Below are 12,197 nucleotides of genomic sequence, written 5' to 3'. Positions count from 1 at the left end.
GGCCCTACTTCTGGCCCTGGTCCAGGCCCCAGCCCCCTCCCGCTGCCCGGCGCGCTTACCATGATGGACACCCCCTCGCAGACGCCGCTTCTCTCGGGGAACGCGACGATGGCACCCCACCGCCGCCGCAGCTGCTGCTCCAAGTCGGTACGCCCCAGAGGCTCACCGGAAGTGCCGGACCCGAAACCCGGAGGGGGGTGCCCCAGGCCAGGCGTCGGCTGCAAAGAGAGAAGGCCAGGCGAAGGCGTTAGGTTCTAAAACACCGTCAGCAGAAGCATTAAAATGCCATTTCCTGATTTATTTCCCCGTTTATAGGTACTTCTTAAAGTTATTTTAAAATTACGTGTTGATAGTATTCCCCTCCAAAAGAATTTAGTAGGGCCCATTGTCCTTGCGACTACATTACCCAGAATGCACGTAAATCTGTCGGCCTCTGCTTCAGCCATCGAGGACTTGGGCGGAAGTAAGCTAAAATCCTTTTTTCGAACCACACCAAGAACCTATTGCACACATAACTGCTGCCCAATTTGGTATGTCTTTGAGTTTAATGTACGGCTAAAGTGTACTTTCCTTCAGGGTTCCCAGTGGGAAGCAGTAGGTTTTCTTCCCAAAGTAAAGATGTCCGCCGAGAGTCGCGTTTCCGGGTAAAAGCGAGTCAGAGTTGAAGAGGGCAACAGTGTTTGCGTTCGGCCTCAGAGATGACGCTTCTTTCGGGCGGGCTGGAGTTTTCTAGCCGAGAATGGCAGAGCGCTAATGCCCGCCCCCAATGTGGCCCAATCAGAAAGAAGGGAAGGCTGGGAACTAAGAAGCTATTGGTTGGCGATCCCTGGACCAATCAGAGGAGCCATGATTTGGCGCGAGTCTTGACCGCCGTCGGGGCTCTTGATACTTCAGCGCTAGCGCCAGGTGTTCGGCCACTGTGGCTATGTTCGTGTCCGATTTCCGCAAAGAGTTCTACGAGGTGGTCCAGAGCCAGGTGACTCCCAGTCCGGGAAGCCGAGGCCTTGCCTAGGGGAAGGGATGAGGGTGAGCGGCCGTGGGTGACCGGGAGGCAGGGGAGGGCCGGGGTTCGGGTCGCCGCATTCACCCCGCCCGCTCTTGCCCCGATAGAGGGTCCTTCTCTTCGTGGCCTCGGACGTGGATGCTCTGTGTGCGTGCAAGATCCTTCAGGTGAGTCCTGCGGGGCCGGCGCGAGAGGTGAGGGTGCTGCGTAGGCGCGGGCTGGAGGTGGGGGCGCAGGGCGGGCAGAGAGTCAGGATGGGTGCTGAAGGCTTAGAGTGGGAGAGGGAGCAGGGCGGGAGGTGAGCAGCAGGTGAGAGGAGGGAGACTCGGAGGAGAGGTTGCCTCCTTGGCCCAACGTGGGTTAAGTGAAAGGCAAAGAGACTAGTTTGTATGTTTGCAATAAACTGTTACTATTAATAAGTGAACAAAACGGTTGCATTTGGGGGAAGCTTTGGATCTGTAGCGGCCTCTCAAATGGGAGATTTGAGAGAAAGGAGTCTGTGACAACTGTGGGTACAGTTGTGTCGTAAGTGTTGCTGGGAATATGGGCGTCCCTGGTCTATTAGGGAAGATCTGTTAGTTTGGTTTTGAATAGGGCGTATGTTTACATTGTTTTGGTCAGGCCCTTGAATCAGCAACTTTTCAGAAGGCCTAGAAGTAACATCCTCCTCGATGTTTTACTTTGGTAATTTGCAAAACTGACAGAATAATATGGTAAACACTCATATTCCTAGCACCTAGCTTTTCCCGTAAACATTTCACTGACGTTAACGTTGTCCCGTGTCTTTTGTCTCTCAACCCGTCTCATCTACCTCAGGTTCTTTTCAAGGTAAATTGCTAATGTCCTAAGGTTCTTTTCCAGGAAAATTGCTAATGTCCTAAATAAGACAGGCTTTGAAAACACTCTCTCCCCAGGCCTTGTTCCAGTGTGACCACGTGCAGTATACGCTGATTCCAGTTTCTGGGTGGCAAGAACTTGAAACTGCATTTCTTGAGCATAAAGAACAGGTATTGAAGATGCATTTTAGAATAACGTGGCTTTTTTACTCAATTGTAATATCTCGACACAGCAGTCTTTCCACAATAGATTAAGTGTGTTAAGTATCAGCTACATTAGGCAATACAGAAGAGAAAAACATGCTATATATACTGATGACTTATGCCCAAGTTGTAGAAGCAAAATTGACAGCACAAAAAGATAATAAATGTGGATAGCCCCTAACTTTGAACTTGTTTTGCAGAAATTTGATTGTAAAGTACTTGGATTCTCGCAGTTTTTAATATGGTCTAGTTAAAATTATTTTATTTTATTTTGGTTTATTTTATTAATTTATTTTTGGGACGGCCCTCTGGGTTCAAGCAATTCTCCTGCCTCAGCCTCCTAAGTAGCTGGGATTACAGGAGCCCGCTACCACACCTGGCTAATTTTTGTATTTTTAGTAGAGATGGGGTTTTGCCACTTGATCAGGCTGGTCTTGAACTCCTGACCTCAAGTGATCCGCCTGCCTTGGCCTCCCGAAGTGCTGGGATTAGTTAAAATTACTTTAGAATACACTACTATCTTACATTATTTCTCCAAGAAAATGCATCCTGGTTTCCAACTTGAAATCCAGGAATGAATTTAAACAATAGAGGCCAGGATTCCTCGCACCTCTGCAGGGGGCCAAATAAGAAATGGGACATTGTGGACTCCACAGATAGGGGATGGAACATGGAAGAGGGTCCCTGGAGTGCTTAGCCATATCTAGGATTATTTAGGCAGAGACAAATCCTTTTCTGGTGTTCCTGTCATTATGTCAAGGACCCATACCAGTTTGGTATTTATAAGGAAAGAACATGATATGCTAGTGATAGAGTGTGATAAAGGACTTAATATTTAAGTACCCATAAAGTATTTGCTAAAAACTTAAACCTGTACAATGCCATTAGCCTGGAGAGGCACACAGCACTGTACTATGAGGTCTGAAGAGAAACAGTCACATGCTTAAAGTCTTGGTCTGCTTCTCATGAGCTTCTTGAGCTTGTCCATGAAATTTGGGCCTGCTGAGTCTCAGCGTGCTCCTGGGGAAAGTTGGGAGCCACAGTGTCACCATGCTAAAGCACTTAGCATGGCAGCCTGGCTGTTTTTGGAGTCCCTTGCCCTGTGGTCCTCACCACACGTCAGAGACTTAGTGAGTTTCAGCAGAACAACTCAGAGGCTTAGTGCAATGAAGGGAAAGGGGCCTCCTTGGTACAGCTACTTTACAATATCTTCCTTTTTTTCAGTTTCGTTACTTTATTCTCATAAACTGCGGAGCTAACGTAGACCTATTGGATATCCTTCAACCTGATGAAGACACTGTATTCTTTGTGTGTGACACCCATAGGCCAGTAAATGTCGTGAATGTGTACAACGACACCCAGGTACTTTTTGTGATCTGCCTGCCCTCAAACTGTCTGTACCTTTTATCCATCTATAATGTCTCACCTGGTGTTCTTGGTAAGGGGTATGTATTACTACCCTCTGGGAGTGGGAACAACCTGAAAACAAGAACTTGGTCTTTGTCATTTTTTTTTTAAGAGATAGGGTGGAATACAGTGGCACAATCATGGCTCACTGCAGCCTCAAACTCCTGGGTTCAAGTGATCCTTCTGCCTCAGCCTCCTTAGTAGGTGGGTCTACAGGCACATATCACCACACCCAGCAAATATTTGTTTTTATTTTTTGTTGAAATGGAGTCTTGATCAGGCCTAGTGGCTCACTCCTGTAATCCCAACACTTTGGGAGGCTGAGGCAGGTGGATCACTTGAGGTCGGGAGTTCAAGACCAGCTTGACCAAATGACAAAACCCTATCTGTACTAAAAATACAAAAAATTAGCCAGGTATAGTGATATGCGCCTTAATCCAAGCTACTCGGGAGATTGAGGCAAGAGAATTGCTCAAACCCAGGAGGTGGAGGTTGTAGTGAGCCGAGATTGCACCACTGCACTCCAGCCTGGGCAACAGAGCAAAACTCTGTCTCAAAAAAAAAAAAAAAAAGAGAGAGAGAGAGAAATTCAATCTTGCTGTGTGGTCAGGCTGGCCTTGCACTCCTGGCCTTAAGAGATTCTCCCGCCTTGACTTCCCAAAGTGCTGGGATTACAGGCATGAACCACTGTGTCCAACCATGATTTTGTCCATCTTTAACAAGAGATGTGACACCTAGCCCTTGGAGTTGCTCAGAATGCATTTGTGGAATTGACTTGACTTGGGAGGTATGGGACCAGAACCCTGTAACCTAGAAAGGCTCTACTGTGCTTACTCTTTGAACCCTTGAGCAGCAAGCATACAGTTTGAAGGTGCACCTAAGCATTCTCCGACTTGATCTCCCACCCACAAGGTGTTGGGCTCCCAAATTCTTATATCAGGAACCTCTCCCAGAAAAATCAGCCTGGAGGCCAGGTGCGGTGACTCACACCTGTAATCCCAGCACTTTGGGAGGCCAAGGCAGGCAGATCACTTGAGTTTGGGAGTTTCAGACCAGCCTGACCAACATGGCGAAACCCATTTTTACTAAAAATAGCAAAATTAGCTGGGTGTGGTGGCATGCACTTGTAATCCTAGCTATTTGGGAGACTAAGGCAGGAGAATCACTTAAACACGGGACGCAGAGGCTGCAGTGAGCTGAGATTGTGCCACTGCACTCCAGCCTGGGTGACAGAGCAAGAGTCAGTCTTGAAAGAAAAAAATAAAGAAAAATCAGCCTGTCTTGGAGTTTTATTGACTTAGGGGTTATACATCTTCATGTCCTTTATCAGAGGCCAACTTGTGGGGCATTCATTTTATTGCTGTATGGCATAAGAGGATGCTGTGTTTCCAGACTTACATAGACTAGGTGGTTTTCAAAGAACTGTTTTCAGATTTTCATAATTTCTGCATACCACATATGGTGTAACTCTGGTGCCTCACTGGTAATGAGAACAAGAAAATTCCTAATAAGCTTGGAACTCTTGTTAAATAGGTAGCTATTTGTATGTACAGAAAACTGAGTCAGCTTATTAGGAAATAAGATTCTGCAGAAGAACATATTGTATAGTTTTCCATAGAAAGAGGAGAGACTTAATTCCTTTTTGTTTTGAACTTAGATCAAATTACTCATTAAACAAGATGATGACCTTGAAGTTCCTGCCTATGAAGACATCTTCAGGGATGAAGAGGATTCAGGAAGTGACAGTGATGGGTCAGAGCCTTCTGAGAAGCGCGCACGGTTAGAAGAGGTGTGTTTGGGTCTCTTACAGCATCCCGGAGGAACATACACTTCCAGAAGTCAGAGGTCATCCTGAAGCCTGCCAGGCCCAGGTGTAACTGAGGGCAGTGGAAAGTGGAGAAGTTAGCAGGCATGGATGCTGACCCTGGGCTCTACTGTCCCCTGGCTGTGTGGCCTCAGGCAGGAGTGGCTTATCTGTCCAATAGGATCCTGTCAGATTAAATGAAATTTAGGACAGCTCAGCTCTGCAGCTAAATAGCAAAAAAATGATGTAGAGAAACAATAAATAGCACTTACTGCAGAGGCGCAAAGTGGGTCTGCATCCCTTGGCCAGACCCAATCCCAGACAGTTACTCCAGGGGAGGCATCCTATATGTGATGATAGCAGTAGTTTTTACCACGTGGCCCTTGGGTCTGAGCTGCTTAGTGATCTGGGGCAGGGGTCAGTTGCCTACCCAACGCTACAGCTTCTGCTAGATGTAAAATGACAGGCTAGAGGTGGTTGTTCCTATAGCACGGAGGGCCATGTGATGCTTTTGAAGATGCCCTCTGGCTCCTGATCATTGGTGTGTGACCTAGAATTTGCCCCCGGAATGTTCTAGGGTCTTCCCTTCATCCTCAGCCTGACATTTCCCAGTAATGTGCTTTCGGGAAGCCTTTTTGAGCCATATTTGAGACATTCAGGACATTCTCCATTTGGGGAAGGGGCAGTGCCCTTCAAAGTGAGGCATGCTGCTCTTTTCTTTCTCACCTTTGTCACCCCTTTCACTAGGTTTGGGTGTCTCATAGGGAACTTCTTGGACCCACTGTTGGATTTTCTTACCTCTTGCCCAGCTCTTTGTTCTATTTTTTGGAAGACTTTTTGGTCTTTATTTTTTTATTTTTATTTTTTTCCATACAGGGTCTCTCTATGTTGCCCAGGCTGGCCTCAAACTTCTGGGCTCACTCGATCTTCCCACTTCAGCCTCCCAAGTAGCTAAGACTATAAGCACATGCCACTACACCTCGCCTGGTCTTTATCTTCTAATCTTTGATTTATGGGAGGTCTTTTTTGTTCTCTGAATGCTTTTTTTATAGCATTCTTTTAACTATTGATGAGCTGCGTTTCATTGGTTCCCAAATATCAATATCTAATGGGATTTTCCCTGGAAACATTCATGTTCTACAGATAATTCTTGGAATTTTCCACTCTGACTAATAAGCAAATATCTTTTCAGCACTTACTATGTACCAGGTACCAGTTAGGCCCCAGGGTACAGGGATGAGAGCAAAGTCCTGCCTTTGCAAAACTTTCCAGTGGGTGAGACAGATACTGATGATGCAAATGAGCACAATTAGGGAAAGCTTTCAGGTACCAAACATGAATGAGCAGGGGATGGAGCCAGGAGGATTCTTAGGCAGAGCATCCATAGACACTGTGGCTCTGAGGTGGGAAGGAAAGTTTCAAGGCAGGTTTGACTAGCAGTGCCAAAGAAACAGGCAGATGAAAACAGACCAGCGGGTTTGGCAACAAAGAGAGGGTAGGTTGTCTTTGCAAGAAAATATCAGCACTTCTATTTACATACTTAACACATCAATTTAAAATCTGTGTTTGTAAATGTTTAACATAATATTAATGGAATATAATATGCGTAATTTCCCACCTTTTTATTTGAGGCAGGAGTATTAATTAAGCCCAGAAATTTAAGACCAGCCTGGGCAACATGAAAAGACCCTGTCTCAAAAATAACAAAAACAGTTTTTCACATTTGCCACATTTGCTTTCTCTCTACATATTCTTTTTTCTGTATCATTTGAGAATAAATTGCAGAAACTATGATATTCTTCTTTTTTTTAGAATTCTCATCTAAATTTTTTTCTTCTTTTTTTTTTAGAATGATATTCTTTCTTATTTTTAATTTTATTTTTTCTTAAGATGGTGTCTCACTCTGTTGCTGAGGCTGGAGTACAGTGGCATGATCTCGGCTCCCTGCTACCTCTATTCTGGGTTCAAGCAATTCTCCTGCCTCAGCCTCCCGAGTAGCTGAGATTATAGGCATGTGCCACCTCACCCAGCCAGAAACTATGATATTCTACACATTCCTTCATAAGCAGCTCCTAAGAATAAGGACATTCTTCCTCATAAACACAATGCCATTGTCGTACATAAGAGATGAATAATGTCATAATATCATGTAATATTCCGCCCATATTCAGGTCTCTTTAATTGTTCTCAAAATATATTTTGCAGCTATTTTTATTTCTGAACTATCCTCCAATTAACGCTGACACATTTAGCTATTTCTCTTTACTATCTTAACCTAGAACAGCACCTTACCTCTTTTTTTTCTTTTGAATGTTTTTAATGACATTGGAAGCCGGTCCTCTTTTCTAATACTTATTACTTGTTTCTTCATGGAGTACTTTAACTTGCTTCTCTATCCCTGCATTTTCTGTAATCTGTAAATTAGGTCTAGAGTCTTGATTGTAATAACATTAAGCATTTTTAAGAAGAGTACTTTTTATATGATTAAAACCTGCACTTGACTGATAACTAAGTATGTGTATATTAGAGGTATATTCTTAGAAATATTTTTACCAGCCTGGCATGGTGGCTCACACCTGTAATCCCAGCACTTTCGGAGGCCAAGGCGACTGGATCATCTGAGGTTAGGAGTTCAAGACCAGCCTGGCCAACCATGGCCAACATGGTAAAACCCGGTCTCCACTAAAAATATAAAAATTAGCCAGGCACTGTGGCACATGCCTGTAATCCCAGCTTCTCGAGAGGCTGAGGCAGGAGAATCGCTGGAACCCGGGAGGCAGAGGTTGCAGTGAGCCAATATTGCACCACTGCACTCCAGCCTAGGCAACAGAGCAATACTCCATCTCAAAAAAGAAAAAGAAAAATATTTTTACCAGACTGGACAACCTAGCAAGACACTGTCTCTACAAAAAAAATAAAAATTAGCCAGGCATGGTGGTACAGTCCTATAGGCCCAGCTACTTTAGGAGGCTTGAGTAGAAGGATGCCTTGAGCCTAGGAGGTTGGTTGAGGCTGCAGTGAGCCATGATTACATCACTGTACTCCAGCCTGGGCAACAGAGCAGGTCCTCATCTCTTAAAAAAAAAAGAAAAATGTTTTTATTAATTAGGGGTACACATTCAAAGAGGTTTAGAGACAATAGGTTATAAAAAATCTTTTCAAAGGGTTCTGCTATAAAGAAAAGGAGACATGGGGTCAAGAATCATTTTTTCTTGTCTTTTTTTTTTTTTTCCTTGTCTTTTAAAGATGGGATGTTAGAGTTGGATCCCAGCAAAGATGAGATTACTCTGTAAAAATAACCATAATCACCCTTAATCTACAGGTGCTGTGATATCCCGGCTCAGGTCATGGGGTTCAAATTTTGTATCTGCTTTAACAGCTTTGTGACCTTAGGCAAGTGACTTAACCTCTGTGTGCCTTTGTAAAATGAGGATAATAACTGGACTTAACTGTTTTGGTTCCTACTGATGTTTAACAAATTACTCCAGAACTTAGCATCTTAAAACAACCTTTTCCTTATGCTCATGGATTTGTAGGTTAGGAATTTGGGCAGAGCCCAGCGAGGATGACATCTTTTTTTGCTCTGTGTTATCTGGGCCCTCAGCTGGGAACTCAATGGCTGGGAACTGGAAGCATGGGAAGTCATTGGCTCAGACACCTGCTGGGATGACTCAAAACCAGGAATACTGAGCCAAGCACCTGCAGGGTTTCTCCATTGCATGTGGCTTCCTTACAGCATGACTGCCCAGGCTTCCAGCATGAATATTCCAGTGACCTGGGCAGGCACTGTGTGGCTCTCCTGACCAGCCTTAGAGTACCTCTGCAGCCTGTAACCACAGGGAGGGGATAGTACCCTACCATGCATTGTGGGAGGGTGAAAGAAATCTTAAGCTGTGGGGATTTTGTTACTTTATTGAGGCATAATGTCTACACAATCCACTAGGTGGTACAATTCAGTGAGATTTAACAAATGTATGAAGATACAACCACCACCCCATCATGATAGAGAAACAATTCCATTACCCCCAAAAAGTACCCTCACCAGAACCATGGCTTTTTAAGGTTTTTTTGTTTTTTGGTTTTTTTTTAGATCATTATAGATTCACATGTAGTTGTAAGAAGTAATATAGAGAGTTCACTTATATACTTCCCCCCCTTCCCCCAGTGGTAACATCCTGTAGTATAATATCATAGTCAGGATGGGAGGCCGAGGCAGGTGGATCACTTGAGCTCAGGAGTTCAAGACCAACCTGGGCAACATGGCAAAACCCTGTCTCTACAAAAACTACAAAAAGTAGCTGGGTGTGGTGGTACACACCTGTGGTCCCAGCTACTCAGGAGGCTGGGGTAGGTGAATCACCTGAGCCCAGTAAGTCGAGGCTTCAGTGAGCTGTGATCAGTGAGCTGTAATCGTACAACTGCATTCCAGCCTGGGCAACAGAATGAGACTGTTTTTGAAGAAAAGAAAGTCTCCTTCCTAAATTTATAAATCGTGTAATTTTTCAGTTGGCATTCTAAAGGTTAGAAATCACTGTGAAAGTTCTGCCAGAAACTGAATATGTCTATTTCAGTTATGAATTCAGAAACTGCAGAAATAACCCATGGGTATTGCTTTAAAAAAATAAGTACACACACACACACACACACACACACACACACACACACACACCATTTCCATCACTATAAGGATCCCTCTATTGCCCTTTTATAGACACATCTACTCGTCTGCTTCCTGGTGCCCTCCTTAGCACTGGGTAACCACTAGAGAGCTCCATTTCTGTAATTTCATTTCAACAATATTACATAAATAGAAATGGAATTATACAGTATGGAGCCTTTTGGGATTGGCTTTTTTTCACTTATTGGCATAATTCTTGGAGATTCATCCATGTTTGCTTGTATCAGTGGCTCATTCCTTTTTTCGTCCATCAGCACTGTACAGTTTTCAGTGTACAAATTCTCTATGTGTTTTGTTAGATTTATACCTATGTAAAAACATAGAAAAATCTATTTTATTTCTGTGTACTTGCTATAAATGCATGGACACCAAAATTTAAAATACAATAGCATTTGCAGTCACTCAAAAAAATGCAGTGTCAGCCGGACGCAGTGGCTCACGTCTGTAATCCAACACTTTGGTAGGCCAAGGCAGGTGGATCACCTGTGGTGGGGAGTTCAAGACTAGCCTGACCAACATGGAGAAACCCCATCTCTACTAACAATACAAAAATTAGCCGGGCGTCTTGGTGGGCACCTGTAATCTCAGCTGCGTGGGAGGCTGAGGCAGGAGAATTGCTTGAACCCGGGAGGTGGAGGTTGCAGTGGGCCAAGATCAAGCCATTGTACTCCAGTCTGGGCGACAGAGCGAGACTCCATCTCAAAAAAAAAAAAAAAAATGCAGTGTCTGCTGTTGTTGGGTAGAGAGTTTTGGAAATGTCGATTACATGCTTCAAGTTGATGGTAGTGTTGAATTCTGTTTGCTTACTGCTTTTCTGGCTATCAATACTTTCAACTCTTCAGAAAGGGGCATTGAAGACCCCAACTCTTGATTATAGATTTGTCTATTTCTCCTTTCAGTTCTATCACTTTTTACTTCACGTATTTATAGCTTTCTTGTGCACGCACATTTAGGACTGTGATGTCCTCTTGGTGGATTGACCTTTTTATTCACTTAGTGTGCCACTCTAGCTCTGTAATTTGCTTTGCTCTGAAATCTGATTTATCTGATATTAATATTGCCACTCCTGCTTTCCTTTGATTAATGTTTGCATGATATATCTTTTCCCATTCTTTTCCTTTCATCCTGCCCATATTGTTACATTTGTAGTGAATTTTTTAAAACAGTATATAGTTAGGTCATATTTTTAAATCTTGTTTTTTAAAGCCATTCTCTATCTTTTAATTGATAAACTTAGCTCACTTACATTTATTTTAATTCTTGATATGTTAGGGCTTAAGTCTGACAGTTTATTTTCTGTTTCCTTTTCTCTGTTTTTTGATTCTGTTTTCTTTTTCTCTCTTTTTTTTTTTTTTTTTTGAGACAGAGTTTTGCTCTTGTCACCCAGGCTGGAGTGCAGTCGCATAATCTTAGTTCACTGCAACCTTCACCTCCTGGGTTCAAGCAATTCTCCTGCCTCAGCCTCCCAGGTAGCTGAGATTACAGGTGCCCGCCACCTTGCGGCTAATTTTTTGTATTTTTAGTAGACACGGGGTTTCACTGTGTTGGGCAGGCTGTTCTCAAACTCCTGACCTCAGGTGATCTGCTGGCCTTGGCCTCCCAAAGTGCCGGGATCGTAGGTGCGACCGTGTCCAGCCTGTTTTCTTTTATTTTTTTTTCCTCAAGTGTTTGTGAGTGTATCTCTTTGTACAGATTTTTTTAGTGGTTGTTTCAGGTGATTACATTACGTATTCATAACTTATCACAGTCTACTAGTATCATCATTTTACCAGTTGAGTCACATGTAGAAACCTTACCTTCCTTTTTTTTTTTTGATCACCCAGGCTGGTGTACAGTGTGCAGTGACACAATCTTGGCTTACTACAACCTCCACCTCCTGGGTTCAAGCAGTACTCCTGCCTCAGCCTCCCGAGTAGCTGGGACCACAGATGTGTGCCACGTGCCCAGCTATTTTTTGTATTTTTAGTAGAGACAGGATTTCGTCATGTTGGCCAGGCTAGTCTCAAAATCCTGACCTCAGGTGATCATCCACCTGTCCCAGCTTCCCAAAGTACTGGATTAGAAGCATGAGCCACCGCACCCATCCTTATCTTCTCTTAATGTCCTTTACTCTGCCCCATTTATAATATAATTTTCTTAAATATTTCCTCCACATGTATAGTATTATGATTTTTGCTTCAGCAATCAAGCATAATTACAAAACTCAAGAGGATAAGGAAAGCCTATTGTATTTACCTCATTTTTGCTTATTGTATTTTTGTCTTC

The 12,197-nt window shown here is 43.6% G+C and overlaps 2 protein-coding genes across 5 annotated transcripts in view; one reads left to right on the top strand and one right to left on the bottom strand.

The window, feature by feature from the left end:
• The window catches only part of UFD1 (ubiquitin recognition factor in ER associated degradation 1), a 28,841-nt gene extending 28,687 nt beyond the window's left edge, over positions 1-154 (bottom strand). The window contains exon 1 of the mRNA XM_012454173.2: positions 60-154. Within this exon, the coding sequence (XP_012309596.1) occupies positions 60-62 (3 nt within the window). The 5' untranslated portion in view covers positions 63-154. The remainder of the gene's footprint in view (positions 1-59) is intronic.
• A 627-nt stretch (positions 155-781) lies between these two features.
• Positions 782-12,197, top strand: part of CDC45 (cell division cycle 45) — a 43,393-nt gene continuing 31,977 nt past the window's right edge. For 2 of the 4 annotated variants that reach the window (XR_001107777.3, XM_012454175.3), the window contains exons 1-5: positions 857-976; positions 1,111-1,170; positions 1,918-2,010; positions 3,268-3,405; positions 5,108-5,239. Coding sequence is in view for 3 of the 4 variants with exons in the window: in XM_012454175.3 (XP_012309598.1) it covers positions 926-976; positions 1,111-1,170; positions 1,918-2,010; positions 3,268-3,405; positions 5,108-5,239 (474 nt within the window). In the remaining variant the exon portion in view is untranslated. Of the gene's footprint in view, positions 1,027-1,110; positions 1,171-1,917; positions 2,011-3,267; positions 3,406-5,107; positions 5,240-12,197 lie in introns of all 4 variants that reach the window. The other 2 variants (XM_012454176.1, XM_021673939.1) reach the window with 2 other exon arrangements.

Source organism: Aotus nancymaae, unplaced genomic scaffold (assembly GCF_030222135.1).
Source record: "Aotus nancymaae isolate 86718 unplaced genomic scaffold, 86718_ANA_hifiasm-v0.15.2.pri h1tg000049l, whole genome shotgun sequence".
NCBI lineage: Eukaryota > Metazoa > Chordata > Mammalia > Primates > Aotidae > Aotus > Aotus nancymaae.
The sequence above is the reverse complement of the archived record's forward strand: the minus strand, read 5'-3'. Positions and strand labels throughout refer to the sequence as shown.